This window comes from Felis catus, chromosome B4, assembly GCF_018350175.1.
Source record: "Felis catus isolate Fca126 chromosome B4, F.catus_Fca126_mat1.0, whole genome shotgun sequence".
Taxonomy (NCBI): domain Eukaryota; kingdom Metazoa; phylum Chordata; class Mammalia; order Carnivora; family Felidae; genus Felis; species Felis catus.
The window spans coordinates 83,959,624-83,973,382 of NC_058374.1; the positions used below are offsets into that span (position 1 = coordinate 83,959,624).

Below are 13,759 nucleotides of genomic sequence, written 5' to 3' on the forward strand. Positions count from 1 at the left end.
TTTGGATAGTAACCCTTTATCTGATATGTCATTTGCAAACATCTTCTCCCATTTCATCGGTTGCTTTTCAGTTTTGCTGATTGTTTCTTTCGCTGTGCAGAAGCTTTTTGTTTTGATGAGGTCCCAATAGTTCATTTTTGCTTTTGTTTCCCTTGCCTCCGGAGACATGTTGAGTAAGAAGTTGCTGTGGCTGAGGCCAAATAGGTTTTTGCCTGCTTTCTCCTCTAAGATTTTGATAGCTTCCTGTCTTACATTTAGGTCTTTCATCCATTTTGAGTTGATTTTTTGTGTATGGTGTAAGAAAGTGGTCCAAGTTCATTCTTCTGCACGTCGCTGTCCAGTTTTCCCAGCACCATTTGCTGAAGAGATTGTCTATATTCCATTGGCTACTCTTTCTTGCATTATCAAAGATTAGTTGGCCATACGTTTGTTGGGTCCATTTCTGGGTTCTCTATTACGTTCCATTGATCTTAACGTCTGTTTTTGTGCCAAATAATAATTATTTTGCAACAAGTATTAAGTAACTTTCAGGCGTATTGCATGCACCACCCACCGGTCTCAATCCTCCACCTGGCGGGAGCAGTCTACAATGCAAGAAACCACTTAAAAAAAAAAAAAAGAAAAAGAGATGCGCATGACACCTGGAAGAAGACAGAAAGATTGCTTCAAAGGGCCCGGGCGTTAGACCTCATCTCTCTGGAACTGGGGGTGAGGTGGGGGTGGGGGGTGGGGGTGGGAGGAGGTCTGAGCTCCTCGATGATTGGTTGGCATCTCTGACCAATCAGGAGCAGTGAGTGGTTTTGCTTATCATCGTGATCCACCTCCCGGAGGGTTTTGGAGCCACGTTTACAAATGGGAATTGGGTAGGTAAGAGGGACAGAACATTCAACCAATGAGACCTTTCGGCGTTCGTGGGCGGGGTGAGGCCGCTGCCAGGTTTAGGGCGGAAGGAGCTGCCCCGAGTAAGAAGGTGAACGAAAGATGGCGGCGGAAACGCTGCTGTCCAGCCTGTTGGGGCTGCTACTTCTGGGGCTCCTGTTACCCGCAACTCTGGCCGGCGGTGTCGGAAGCCTGAATCTAGAGGAACTGAGTGAGATGCGTTATGGGATCGAGATCCTGCCGTTGCCTGTCATGGGAGGGCAGGTGTGGAGGCGTGGAAGGGCGAGGATCTGGGGCAAGGGGAAGGGGGGAAAGATAGAGGAAGAAGGGCCGCTGTGGAGTCTGCATAGGGCGCCTAAGAAGAATCGGGAGGAGTAGGTAGGGGTTTTACGATGACTCCTAAGGACCGTAGACGGAGACCCATTCCCCTGGGGCTAGGGACTGGGAGGGGTGGGGCTTCCCGCTGTCAGCTTCGGTTCCAGATAGAAGCACCCAGACTCCTCCCGGGAGAGAAGTGCGAGTGCTCGTTCCCCTCACCCGCCAAACACAGCTGGAAGACTTGTGGCTCATTCTGACTTGACTGGGCTCTTCCCCAGGATCCGAAGAGGGATCTCGTTGTTCTCTCTGATCCCAGCCTCTCTTTGCCTCCCTGCCCCCCGAACCTCCTTCTTTCCCAGAGCCAAGCTTCGGACGTGGTGATTGTCTCCTCTAAGTACAAACAGCGCTATGAATGTCGCCTGCCAGCTGGAGCTATTCACTTCCAGCGTGAAAGGGAGGAGGAGGCACCTGCTTACCGAGGGCCTGGGATCCCTGAGCTGTTGAGCCCAATGAAAGATGCTCCTTGCTTGCTGAAGGTGAAAGGGGCTGGGAAGAATGGAATGAGGGCTTGGGAACTAGCTATCTATCTGGGAACCGGAGTGCCCATGAATGGGGAGGGACGAGAGGACCTATGGGGGTTAAAAAGGCCATTGGACAAGTAGACATATTGTACAGAAGCAAAGAATCCTGCAACCACTGATGACACTTTGCTGAGTGTAGAGGAGGGTTAGGACAGAAGACCTCAGAGTGATGGTTAAGCCAAGATTGAGGTGCCTAAAGAGGGTCACTGTAGGGTAGGAGGGACATTCTCCTAGAGAAGCCTTCCTGGTAAAGTCACCCCCTGCCCCCGTCACTTTCTGCCGGTGTCCTATTTTATTTTCATCATGGCATTTTTCATGATCTGAAATCATCTTATTAACTGAATCATCAGCTTATTTATTTATTTTTTTTAGTCTGAGTCCCAGCACTGGAATATGAGTCCATGAGGTCAGAGAATTTATCTTGTTCACAGTTGTATCCCCGGTGGCTAGAACAGCACAAGGAATGTTGTAGAAGTTCAATTAATATTTGAATATTCAAATTTTCCTGGTCCGGGTGCTTCAAGGACACCATGATTTCTTATCTTTATAAAAGGCGAAGAAGGATTTTTTTAAAAAAATCTTTAAAAAAGGAGGCGTGGAAAGAGCACAGGTGAAAAACATACTTTAGAGGCATTTCTCCCAGTCACAGAAGGAAAGCAGCCCTTCCTCGTCACTGAGAATCTGGAGAATTGAGTATGGAAGCAGAGGGGATGAGAAGTAGATGAGAGGTTATGTGTCTTGGAGCTAGGAGAGATTCAGGTTCCAAGCAGAGACATCTGCACGCTATCCCCTTGATTGTTCTTTTTTTTTTTTTAATTGTCAGACCAAGGACTGGTGGACATATGAATTCTGTTACGGACGCCACATCCAGCAGTACCACATGGAAGGTGACTCATGCCTACATTTTCCCTAAGCCCTCAGCAACACTTCATAGAAGGTGACCTGCCTCCCCAGTCCCCTTCCCTCTTAGTCCTCTTAGAAGGGAGTAACGGTGCTTCACTGTGGTTTCTCTTGTAGATTCAGAGATCAAAGGTGAAGTCCTCTATCTCGGCTACTACCAATCGGCCTTCGACTGGGATGATGAGACAGCCAAGGTGGCAGCAGTTTGGGGTTGGGAGAGAAAGGGGTCCTGGCTGTAGACTCAGAGCCCTAACGAGAAGGGGAGGGTCAGGATTAGCTGACATGTTGCTTGGGGCTGGGTGGCCATTAGGACAAAGTGCCATTTTTTCTCTTTGCTGTCTTTCTTCTGCCCCCACCCTCCCTCTTGATGTCCTCCCCAGGCCTCCAAGCAGCATCGTCTGAAACGCTACCACAGCCAGACCTATGGCAACGGGTCCAAGTGCGACCTTAATGGGAGGCCACGGGAGGCCGAGGTTCGGGTGAGTCTTAAGAGAGGGAAGTTGACACTCCTTCAGTGACAATTCAGACTCTAAGGGAAGAGGGAAGGGTTGCATGTTATGCTCAGGAAGGTCTCTTTCAGACCGAAGACTCTTAAGTTTAAGACTCATATTTCCAGCTGGTAGCTGGATGCCACTGCCTGGATAGTCCCGGGCACTTGAAGTCAACATTTCCCAAACCCTTCCCTCTGAACCACTAGCCACACTGATTCTTTTTCCCATGTTTCTTCTTCTGAGCGTTATCACTGACTCTTCCTTCTCCTTTACTTCGTCTTCCGTTCTTCATTTAATGACTCGTCAGTAAGGCTGTGCAGGTGTAAGCATTGGGCCCTGCTCTGGGGCTACAGTGCTGGGCAGACACACAGCCCCTGCCCTCAGGGGATGTACAGTCTAAACAGGAAGACATGTTAAAGAAGAATCACAGAAATGGGTCTGTGACTACAAACTGAGGAGTGGTGTGAAGGAAAGGAATCTAGTTCTCTCAGAGTAAATGACAAAGCCTATTCGTCCTATTTCTAGATTTCTCTGACCACTGGCTTCTTTCCTATGCTTGGTGCCTTCATCTCTCACCTGCATCATTGCCAACAGCCTCTTTTCAGATGCTCCCGATCTAGTGCTCCCTAACTGAGTTCAGGCAAGCAGGCAGATATATGGTGGGAAAGGTTCTTCGGGTGCTAACGTGTATTCGCAAACGTGAACACCTATAGAGATAAGAATCACACACCCGATGACACAAGAAGGGTCTTTCTGTAATACAGACTTGCACATGCAGTTGTATGCTGGTAAATGTTGAGCATTCTGATGGCCAGGAGAGAGTGGGGGGGCCTGGAGGGGGGAGCCTTGATCTATAATGTTTACCAGTATCTGTGGTATAAGTAGTCTTACCGTGGTCAAATTCATGCTGTCACTGTGATGTCAACCATCTGGCAACATTCCTGAAAATTTTCCAGTTGGCTCTTGTGAACTGGTGTGAGCTGACTCCAACACAACCCTACGGCAAGTGTCACTTCTCTGTCCCGTCCTGGAAAACCTTCCGTGATTCTGCCTTGCACAAAGGCTAAGATCCAAATACTTCAGCACAGACTGAGGTGCCTGGGAGGTGATGGGAAGCCCTCGGGTTTGGGACATATTTTGGAGGTGGACCCAAGAAGATTTATTGATGGATTGGGCATGGGGTGGAGTCAAGTATGACTCTGGGGTTTTTGGCTTGAGCAAATGCAACAATGCAACTGTCATTTACTAGAATGGGAAGGGTTGGGTTTGGAGGGGAACCCAGGTTGATGGAGGTCACAATGACTCTAGACATCCAGTGACGATGTCCAGTTGGTAGTTGGTTCTGTGATTCTGGAGTTCAGGGATGAGGTCTGGGCCGGAGATATAAATACTTGTTGTGTATCTGCCCCACTGGTCTTCTTTCTGTTCTTTGAATCAGTGGGTCTCATTGTTGCCTCTGCTGAAAGCTGTCTTCCTCCAGATCTTTGAGCAGTAGGCTCCACCCTGTCATTCAAGTTATATATCCCTGTACACCTCCACAGGTTAGCCCTGATGTTGGCACACAGAACACATGCAGCCTTCTGCCACCATCCGGGTAAACACCTACAGAGTTTTATATTCTTCAAAGCATGTATCATTTCCTGAAATTATCTTATTTGTTGGAATTTAACGTCCCTGTCTGTCTACCCCAACTAGAATAAGCTCCAGGAAGGCAGGGACAATGTCTGTCTTCTTTTCTTTCTTCTTCTTTATCTTTTCTTTCTTCTTCTTATTTTTGTTTGTTTGTCTTATTTCCTGCTGTATTCTTGGTGCCTGGAACAGTGCCTGGCACCAAGTAGGTGCCCAGAAGTTATTTGTTGAATGACTGGAATGAATAATAAGCCGGTTCAAATGTCATCGATTTTATGTGAACTTTCTTGGCTAAGCCAGAAGGTGAGTTAGGTTTCTTCAGCGTTTCACATCCACATATCCATGTCCACATATATCCATGGCTTAGTCTATTTGGGCCTGCTAGAACAAGATACCACAGGCTGAATGGCCTATAAACAGAAATTTTTTTCTTAACAATTCTGGAGTGTGGAAGTTAGAGATCAGAGTGCTAGTGTGGCCTGGATCATAGACTTCTTGTTTATTCTCACATGGTGGAAGGGGCTAGGGAGCTCTGGGGAGCCTCTTTTATAAGAACTTTAATCCCATTCATGAAGGTTCTACCCTTATGACCTAAGCACCTCCTAAAGGTCCCACTTCCTAATATCTCACATTGGGCATAGGATTTCAACATAAGACCTTTCGAGGGGCACAAACATTCAGACCATAGCAACCCACAAGCATCTACACACATACATAATTGATTATAAGCACTTACTTTATTATATTCTAATTATTTTTGTTATTTGCAGCTTCAGTAGGCCAAGAACTGAGGGCAAAGACTGCACTTTCCTCTTATCTATTGAACATATGCCCTGCACCAAGCCCTGTCATAGAAACTGGGGATGAAGTGGTGACTGAGAGACCTAGTCCTGCTCTCAGGAGACAGACATTAAATAAACAGCCACAGCAAGCAGGATAAAGTCTGACAGGTGAACTACATATCATGGGGGTGATAAGGGGGACGCACAATAAAGGAACTAGCCAAGTCTAGCTGAAGGGGAGGCTTCCTGGAGAATGTGACCTTTGAACTGACAGTTGAAGGATGAGGAGCTAGTCCAGCAGCTGTAGAGGAGGGGTAGAGGGAAGAGGGCATTCCAAGTGGAAGGTCCGCTAAGTGCCATAGGCCTGGAGACAAGGGGCAGTTGATATCTTTTCGCGGTGACTGGAGAGAATTGTGGGAAGGGAGTGTGGAAGGTGAGGCTGGGCAGCAATTAGGGGTCAGTGTGCAGGTCATGAAGCTCTGTAGCTATGTTGAGTTTGGACAATCCGAGAAATAAGGGGGAAGCTAATGAGATATCTTAAGGAGGATGATGACATATTCAGTTTTGGTTTTGAAAGCTCACTCTGGCTGGAATGTAGCAAATATTGGGAGGCCAGTTAGGAAGTGGTTGCAGTGATCCAGGTGAGAAAAGAAGGTGGCCCAAGGATGAAGAAATGTGAATTTGGAGGGAGATTTAGGGAACAGAATCAATAGAGTAAGACTCATAGGTTTCTGGGTTGAGCATGGATAGATGGTGGTTCCTAAGTTAGGTAGAGTAGAAAGAAGAATAGGTTTGGTGAAGGAAAATGATGATTCTGGTTTTGAGTATGATGATTTTGGTGGCTGCAGGCATCCAAGTAGAGATTTCTGAGGAGGCTGTTAGATCTGTGGGTTTGGAACTCAGGAGAGAGATCCGAATTGAACCCAGAAGGCTGGGAGTCATCAACATATTGGCTACAGTTGGAGTCTTGGTCTGGGTAAAATCCCCCCAAAGAAACAGTATATAGTGGAAAAGGTGGAACAGAACATTGAGGAAGCCATCATTGAAAGCATGGGCAGAAGGGGGCTTTGCCAAGAAGGGGCCAGAAAGGAGACTACAGTGACACATCTCAAAGAGGGGCTGGCCCAGGGCGTCAGTAGCATTTGAACCTTCAGGGAAGAGGAGGATTAAAAACTGCTTGTGGGCGGTCATGGGAATTATTATTTTAATAAAAGCAAAGCATTCACAAGGAAATAAGAACTCCGGCAGTAGTCATGGGAACCAGATGAAAATTTCTAAGTCCTCTACTCCCAGTCTCCCCTCACCAGTCCTTTGGTTGGACTTAATGACAGAGGTCACTGGTGAACTTTGCTACAGCAGTTTCTGTGGGGTGCTGAAGAGGAGATGAAGAAGTGGAAACCTTGGAAGAAGTCTCGATATGCAGGGGAGGGAAAAGGTGAGCACTAGTTGGAGGGGTTATAGGGTTGGAGAGGGTGTTCTTTCGCGTTTTAAGTTGGGAGCATGTGTAAATGCTTTTGGGTGGACCTGATAGAAAGGAGAGATTGAGTTATAGCAGAAAGAAGGGGAAGAGAATGGGGCAGAGCTGGGATACAGAACACAGGAGAACAGTTACCCTGAGGAGAGGAGATCTAGGGTTGTAACTGGGAATGAAAGGGTGGTGTATTTGGTGGGGAGTCTGGAGGTGTTAGTGGCAGAAAGTTGAGGGCATTCCTGTCTGGCTGTTTCTCTTTTTTTATTTTTATATATTTTTGAAGTTTATTTATTTTGAAAGAAAGAGAGAGCACACGTGGGTGGGGGAGGGGCAGAGAGAGGGAAAGAGAAAATCCCTAGCAGGTTCCTCACTGTCAGCTCAGAGCCTGACACGGGGCTCGAACTCACAAACCGTGAGATCATGACCTGAACCGAAATCAAGAGCCCAGCGCTCAACCGACTGAGCCACTCAGGCGCCCCTCATTTTTTAGTCCTTACATCCTGATAGACCACCCAAGTTTGTTGCCTTCATGATTGAGTAAACCACGTTCCCCCTGCCAACCCCCCCCCCACCGCCCCCCCCCCCCCCCGCCCACCTTCCTGCCTCCAGGGCAAGCATAGTGAAATCCTACCTTCCCAATGCCTCCTGGGTAGGAGCCGTGTGCATGGTGTTTGGTAAAAGTGCAGTTTTTCCATGGGGTTTGGGAATGGTTAGCCATCTGGAATTAAGCAAATTTGGATCCCTATCTCAATTCTTATACTAAGTGAGATTTCACAGAGATCTCAGATTTTTTACTTTTTAATTTCTAATTGTGAAACATCTTGGACTTACAAAAATAATGTCATAGAGACCCATAAATCCACTGCCAAGTGAAACAGATGTTAACATTTTGCCATATTTGCATCAGAAAGGAATAACATGCTAATGAATGATGTAGTTAAAGCCCACCTTCTCATTTCTTCTCTCTCCCTCCTCTCCAGAAACAACCACAACCATCTTCATGCTTGCTTTGTACTTTTATTAGTCATACACGTATCGTAGACACCATATATGTTTTGTGTTTTAAAATTGTACATTAGTGATCAACTTGCTTTTTCGCTAATCACTGTTTGCCATTCTGTGGCATGACATGGAGATCTAGGTCAATGATTTTAATGGCTGTGTGTTTCATTGTTTACTTACTATTCCTCTGTTGAGGAAAAGTTGGGTTTCAACTCTAATGCTTTTATACACAGTGCTACAATGTAGGTCTCATTGTGAATGTGCAAGAGTTTCTTTGAGGGAAGTACCCAAAAGCATATTTTATTGGCAAATTTGGTGCATTGCTCACTTTTTCTATTCTTTTCTAATGTTTGTTTATTTATTTTGAGAGAGAGAGAGAGAGAGAGAGAGAGAGAGAGAGAGAGAGATTAAGTGGGGGAGGGGCAGAGAGGGAGAGAGAGAGAATGAATCCCAAGCAGGCTCTCCACTGTCAGTCACATGGAGCCTGATGCAGGGCTTGATCCCATGAACGATGAGATCATGACCTGAGCCAAAATCAAAAGTCGGACACTTAATCAACTGAGCCACCCAGGTGCCTCTCAATGTCTTTTTATTTTTTAAGTTTATTTATTTTGAGAGAGAGAGGGAGGGGGGAGAGGCAGAGAGAGAGAGGGGGGGGACAAAGGAACTGAAGCAGGCTCTGTGCTAACAGCAGAGAGCCCAATGTGGTGCTCAATCTCACAACTGTTGAGTTTGTAACCTGAGCTGAGATCAAGAGTCAGACACTTGGGGCACCTGGGTGGCTTAGCTGGTTAAGTGTCTGACTTTGGCTCAGGTCATGAGCTTACAGTTCATGGGTTCAAGCCCCGCATTGGGCTCTGTGCTGAGAACCAAGGGCCTGGAGCCTGCTTCAGATTCTGTGTCTCCCTCTCTCTTTGCCCCTCTCCCTCTCCCTCTCTCTCTCTCAAATATAAATAAACATTAAAAAAATTTTTTTTAAAGTCAGAGCTTAACCGACTGAGCCACTCAGTTGCCCCACCCTCTCCAGTACTTATTATTACTATTTTTTATAATAACCATCCTAATGGATATGCAGTGGTATCTCATTGTGGTTTTGATTTTCATTTTCCTAATGACTAATGACGTTGAACATCTTTTCATGTGCGTATTGTCTATATGTATATGTTCTTTGGAGAAATGTCTATTTAAATCCTTTGCCCATTTTTTAATTGGGTTGTTTTTATTGTTGAGTTGTGGTAGTTTTCTATATATCTTGGATATTAATCACTTATCAGATACATGATTTGCAAATATATATGTATATGTGTGTGTGTATGTATATATATGATTTTCTCCCATTCTGTGGGTTGTTTTTTACTCTCTTTTTTTATTTAAAAAAAAATTTTTTTTAACGTTTATTTATTTTTGAGACAGAGAGAGACAGAGCATGAACGGGGGAGGGGCAGAGAGAGAAGGAGACACAGATTCGGAAGCAGGCTCCAGGCTCCGAGCCAGCAGCCCAGAGCCTGACGCGGGGCTCGAACTCACGGACTGCCAGATCGTGACCCAAGCTGAAGTCGGACGCCTAACCGACTGAGCCACCCAGGCGCCCCTCTCTCTTTTTTTAAAGTAGACTCCATGCCTAACATGGCGCTTGAACTCATGACCCTGAGATCAAGAATCACATGCTCTACCTACTGAACCAGTCAGGTGCCCCTGCTTTTTCACTCTCTTAGTAGTGTTTTTTGATGCATAGAAGTTTTTAATTCTGATGAAGTCTAAGTTACCTATTTTTTCTTTTATTGCCTGTGCTTTTGGCCTCATACGTAAGAAATCATTGCCTATTCCAAAGTCATGATGATTTTTACTTCTGTTTTCTTCTAAGAGTTTTATAGTTTTGAGTTTATTTTTGTATACAAAGTAAGGTAAGGATCCACCTTCATTTGTTTGCATGTAAATATCCAGTTTTTCTAGCACCATTTGTTGACAATACTATCCTTGTCTCTTTGAATGGTCTTAATACCCTTGTTGAAAATCAAATGAGCAAATATGCTAGGGTGATTTCTCAGCTCTATTCTATGCCACTGGCCTGTATGTCTGTCCTTATGCCAGTACCACACTGTTTCGATTACTGTGGTTTTGTAGTAAGTTTTGAAATTAAGCAGTGTTGAGTCCTCCAACTTTGTTCTTTTTTTTTTTTTTTGAGATTGTTCTGGCTATATGAGATCCCTTACGATTCCATATGAATTTTAAGATGGGTTTTTCTCTGACTATAAAAACAGCCATTGAGATTTTGATAGGGAATGCATTGAATATGAGATACTTTGTATAGTATTGCCATCTTACTATTAAGTTTTCTAGTCCATGAACATAGGCTATCTTTCTGTTTATTTGTGTCTTCTATAATTTCTGTAATATTTTGTAATTTTGTAGTTTTCCATGTGTAAGTCTTTCACCTCCTTTGGGAAATTTATCCTAAATACTTTATTTTTTGATGCTATTGTAAGTGAAAAAATTTTTAAATTGCCTTTTTAGAGGCACTTGGGTGGTTTAGTTGGTTAAGTGTCAGACTCTTGATTTTGGCTCAGGTCATGATCTCACAGTTGTGAGATTGAGTTCCACATCAGGCTCTATGCTCATGGAGCCTTCTTAGGATTCTGTATCTCCCTCTCTCTCTCCCCCTCCCCCATGCATATGTGCTCTCTCTCTGTCTTAAAACAAATAAATAAACACTTAAGAAATTGCCTTTTTGGCTTGTTTATTGCAAATATACAGAAATACAACTGATATTTGCATGTTGATTTTATGTCCTGAAACCTTGCTGAATTTATTTATTATCTGTAATAGGGTTTGTGTGTGTGTTGGGGGGGGGCGTTCTTTTGGATTTTCTGTGTGTAATATCATGTCACTTGTGAACGGAGATGATTTTACTTCTTTCTTTCCAATTTGGATGCCCTTTATTTCTTTTTCTTGCCTAATTTGCTCTGGTTATAACTTCTGTTACTATGTTAAATAGAAGCGACATAAAGTGGGCATCCTTATCTTGGTTCCTATTACTCGTGGAAAATTTTTCAGTCTTTCACCATTAAGTAATGCTATTAGCTCTGGGGTTTTCATATGTGGCCTTTATCATGTTGACATTCTCTTCTATTCCTAGTTTTTCAAGTGATTTTATCAGGAAAGGGTGTTGACTTTCAAATTCTTTGTTCACAGTTGAGATGATCATGTGGCTTTTTCCTTCATTCTGTTAATGTGGTGTATTGTAGTGTGCAGATTGATTTTTGTCCATTGAACCATCTTAGCATTCCTGGAATAAATCCCACAGGAATCATGATGCATAATGCTTTCAGTATGCTGCTGAATTTGGTTTGCTAGTATTTTGTTGAGAAAATTTGCATTTGTGTTCACAAGGGATCTTGGTCTGCGGTTTTGTAATATCTTTGTCTGGGTTTGGTATCAGAGTAATGCTGGCCTCACAGAATGAGTTAGGAAGGCATTCTTCATATATTCCAGATTTAATTCCTTAATCTCCTATACTCTAGCTATAGCTTGTCTTCTTTTGTTTGTAGTATCTCAAATGTACTTTTAACTTAAAAATTTAAAAATTCCAATATGATTAAAAATTTCAGTGTTTTTCTATAGTTTGTATATTTTATGTCTTTTATTAAATCCTTTTCATTTATATTTTTCAAATTATAGAAGTTTTCTTCTCATATGTTAGACTTTAATTCCATAAACAATTTAATGTGTCATGTGTAAGCTTAGAACCTAAATATAGCTATTTTTCATCTGGATAACTGGCTGTCCCAGCATCATTTATTCAGCAGGCCATATTTTCTCCCCACATCAGGCATTTATCAAGTTGCCATACATATGTGCATTTTCTTCTTGGCTTCTTTTTTGTTTCTTTTTTTTTATTTTTTTTTATGAAATTTATTGACAAATTGGTTTCCATACAACACCCAGTGCTCATCCCAAAAGGTGCCCTCCTCAATACCCATCACCCACCCTCTCCTCCCTCCCACCCCCCATCAACCCTCAGTTTGTTCTCAGTTTTTAAGAGTCTCTTATGCTTTGGCTCTCTCCCACTCTAACCTGTTTTTTTTTTTTTTCCTTCCCCTCCCCCATGGGTTCCTGTTAATTTCTCAGGGTCCACATAAGAGTGAAACCATATGGTATCTGTCTTTCTCTGTATGGCTTATTTCACTTAGCATCACACTCTCCAGTTCCATCCACGTTGCTACAAAAGGCCATATTTCATTTTTTCTCATTGCCACGTAATATTCCATTGTGTATATAAACCACAATTTCTTTATCCATTCATCAGTTGATGGACATTTAGGCTCTTTCCACAATTTGGCTATTGTTGAGAGTGCTGCTATGAACATTGGGGTACAAGTGGCCCTATGCATCAGTACTCCGGTATCCCTTGGATAAATTCCTAGGAGTGCTATTGCTGGGTCATAGGGTAGGTCTATTTTTAATTTTCTGAGGAACCTCCACACTGCTTTCCAGAGCGGCTGCACCAATTTGCATTCCCACCAACAGTGCAAGAGGGTTCCCGTTTCTCCACATCCTCTCCAGCATCTATAGTCTCCTGATTTGTTCATTTTGGCCACTCTGACTGGCGTGAGGTGATACCTGAGTGTGGTTTTGATTTGTATTTCCCTGATAAGGAGCGACGCTGAACATCTTTTCATGTGCCTGTTGGCCATCCGGATGTCTTCTTTAGAGAAGTGTCTATTCATGTTTTCTGCCCATTTCTTCACTGGGTTATTTGTTTTTCGGGTGTGGAGTTTGGTGAGCTCTTTATAGATTTTGGATACTAGCCCTTTGTCCGATATGTCATTTGCGAATATCTTTTCCCATTCCGTTGGTTGCCTTTTAGTTTTGTTGGTTGTTTCCTTTGCTGTGCAGAAGCTTTTTATCTTCATAAGGTCCCAGTAATTCACTTTTGCTTTTAATTCCCTTGCCTTTGGGGATGTGTCGAGTAAGAGATTGCTACGGCTGAGGTCAGAGAGGTCTTTTCCTGCTTTCTCCTCTAGGGTTTTGATGGTTTCCTGTCTCACATTTAGGTCCTTTATCCATTTTGAGTTTATTTTTGTGAATGGTGTGAGAAAGTGGTCTAGTTTCAACCTTCTGCATGTTGCTGTCCAGTTCTCCCAGCACCATTTGTTAAAGAGGCTGTCTTTTTTCCATTGGATGTTCTTTCCTGCTTTGTCAAAGATGAGTTGGCCATACGTTTGTGGGTCCAGTTCTGGGGTTTCTATTCTATTCCATTGGTCTATGTGTCTGTTTTTGTGCCATTCTTTTTTGTTTCAATAGTCTGTCTATTCCTGTGCCAACTCACATTGTTTTACATACTATAGCTTTTTAGTAAGTCTTGGTATCTGATAGTATGCATTTTTCTTTGTTCGTCAAAACTGTCTGAGCTATTATTGGACAAGTTCTGTGAAAAAAGTCTTTTGGGGATTTTAATGGGGAATTACATTGAATTTTATATTAATTTGGAGAGAATTGATATTTTATGATACTGACTTTTCATTCACAATGAACATAATATTTACTTCTATTTACTTACTGCCTTGTACGAAACTAAGATTTTAATTTTCTCTGTGAAAGCTCTTATAGATCTCATTTGAGGTTAGTCCTAGATACCTTGTAGCTTTTTGTTTGTGACTTGTGCATGTGGGCAAATGTTTCAAGCCTACAGGTACCTTATAGTTT

The 13,759-nt window shown here is 43.4% G+C and overlaps 1 protein-coding gene across 4 annotated transcripts in view; it reads left to right on the forward strand.

Moving 5' to 3' along the window:
• Positions 1 to 946: 946 nt before the first annotated feature.
• The window catches only part of OS9 (OS9 endoplasmic reticulum lectin), a 32,645-nt gene continuing 19,832 nt past the window's right edge, over positions 947 to 13,759 (forward strand). For 2 of the 4 annotated variants that reach the window (XM_006933859.4, XM_003988955.5), the window contains exons 1-5: positions 947 to 1,143; positions 1,557 to 1,733; positions 2,602 to 2,665; positions 2,796 to 2,872; positions 3,059 to 3,157. In XM_006933859.4, the coding sequence (XP_006933921.2) occupies positions 982 to 1,143; positions 1,557 to 1,733; positions 2,602 to 2,665; positions 2,796 to 2,872; positions 3,059 to 3,157 (579 nt within the window). In that variant the 5' untranslated portion in view covers positions 947 to 981. The remainder of the gene's footprint in view (positions 1,144 to 1,556; positions 1,734 to 2,601; positions 2,666 to 2,795; positions 2,873 to 3,058; positions 3,158 to 13,759) is intronic. The other 2 variants (XM_006933858.4, XM_003988956.5) reach the window with 1 other exon arrangement.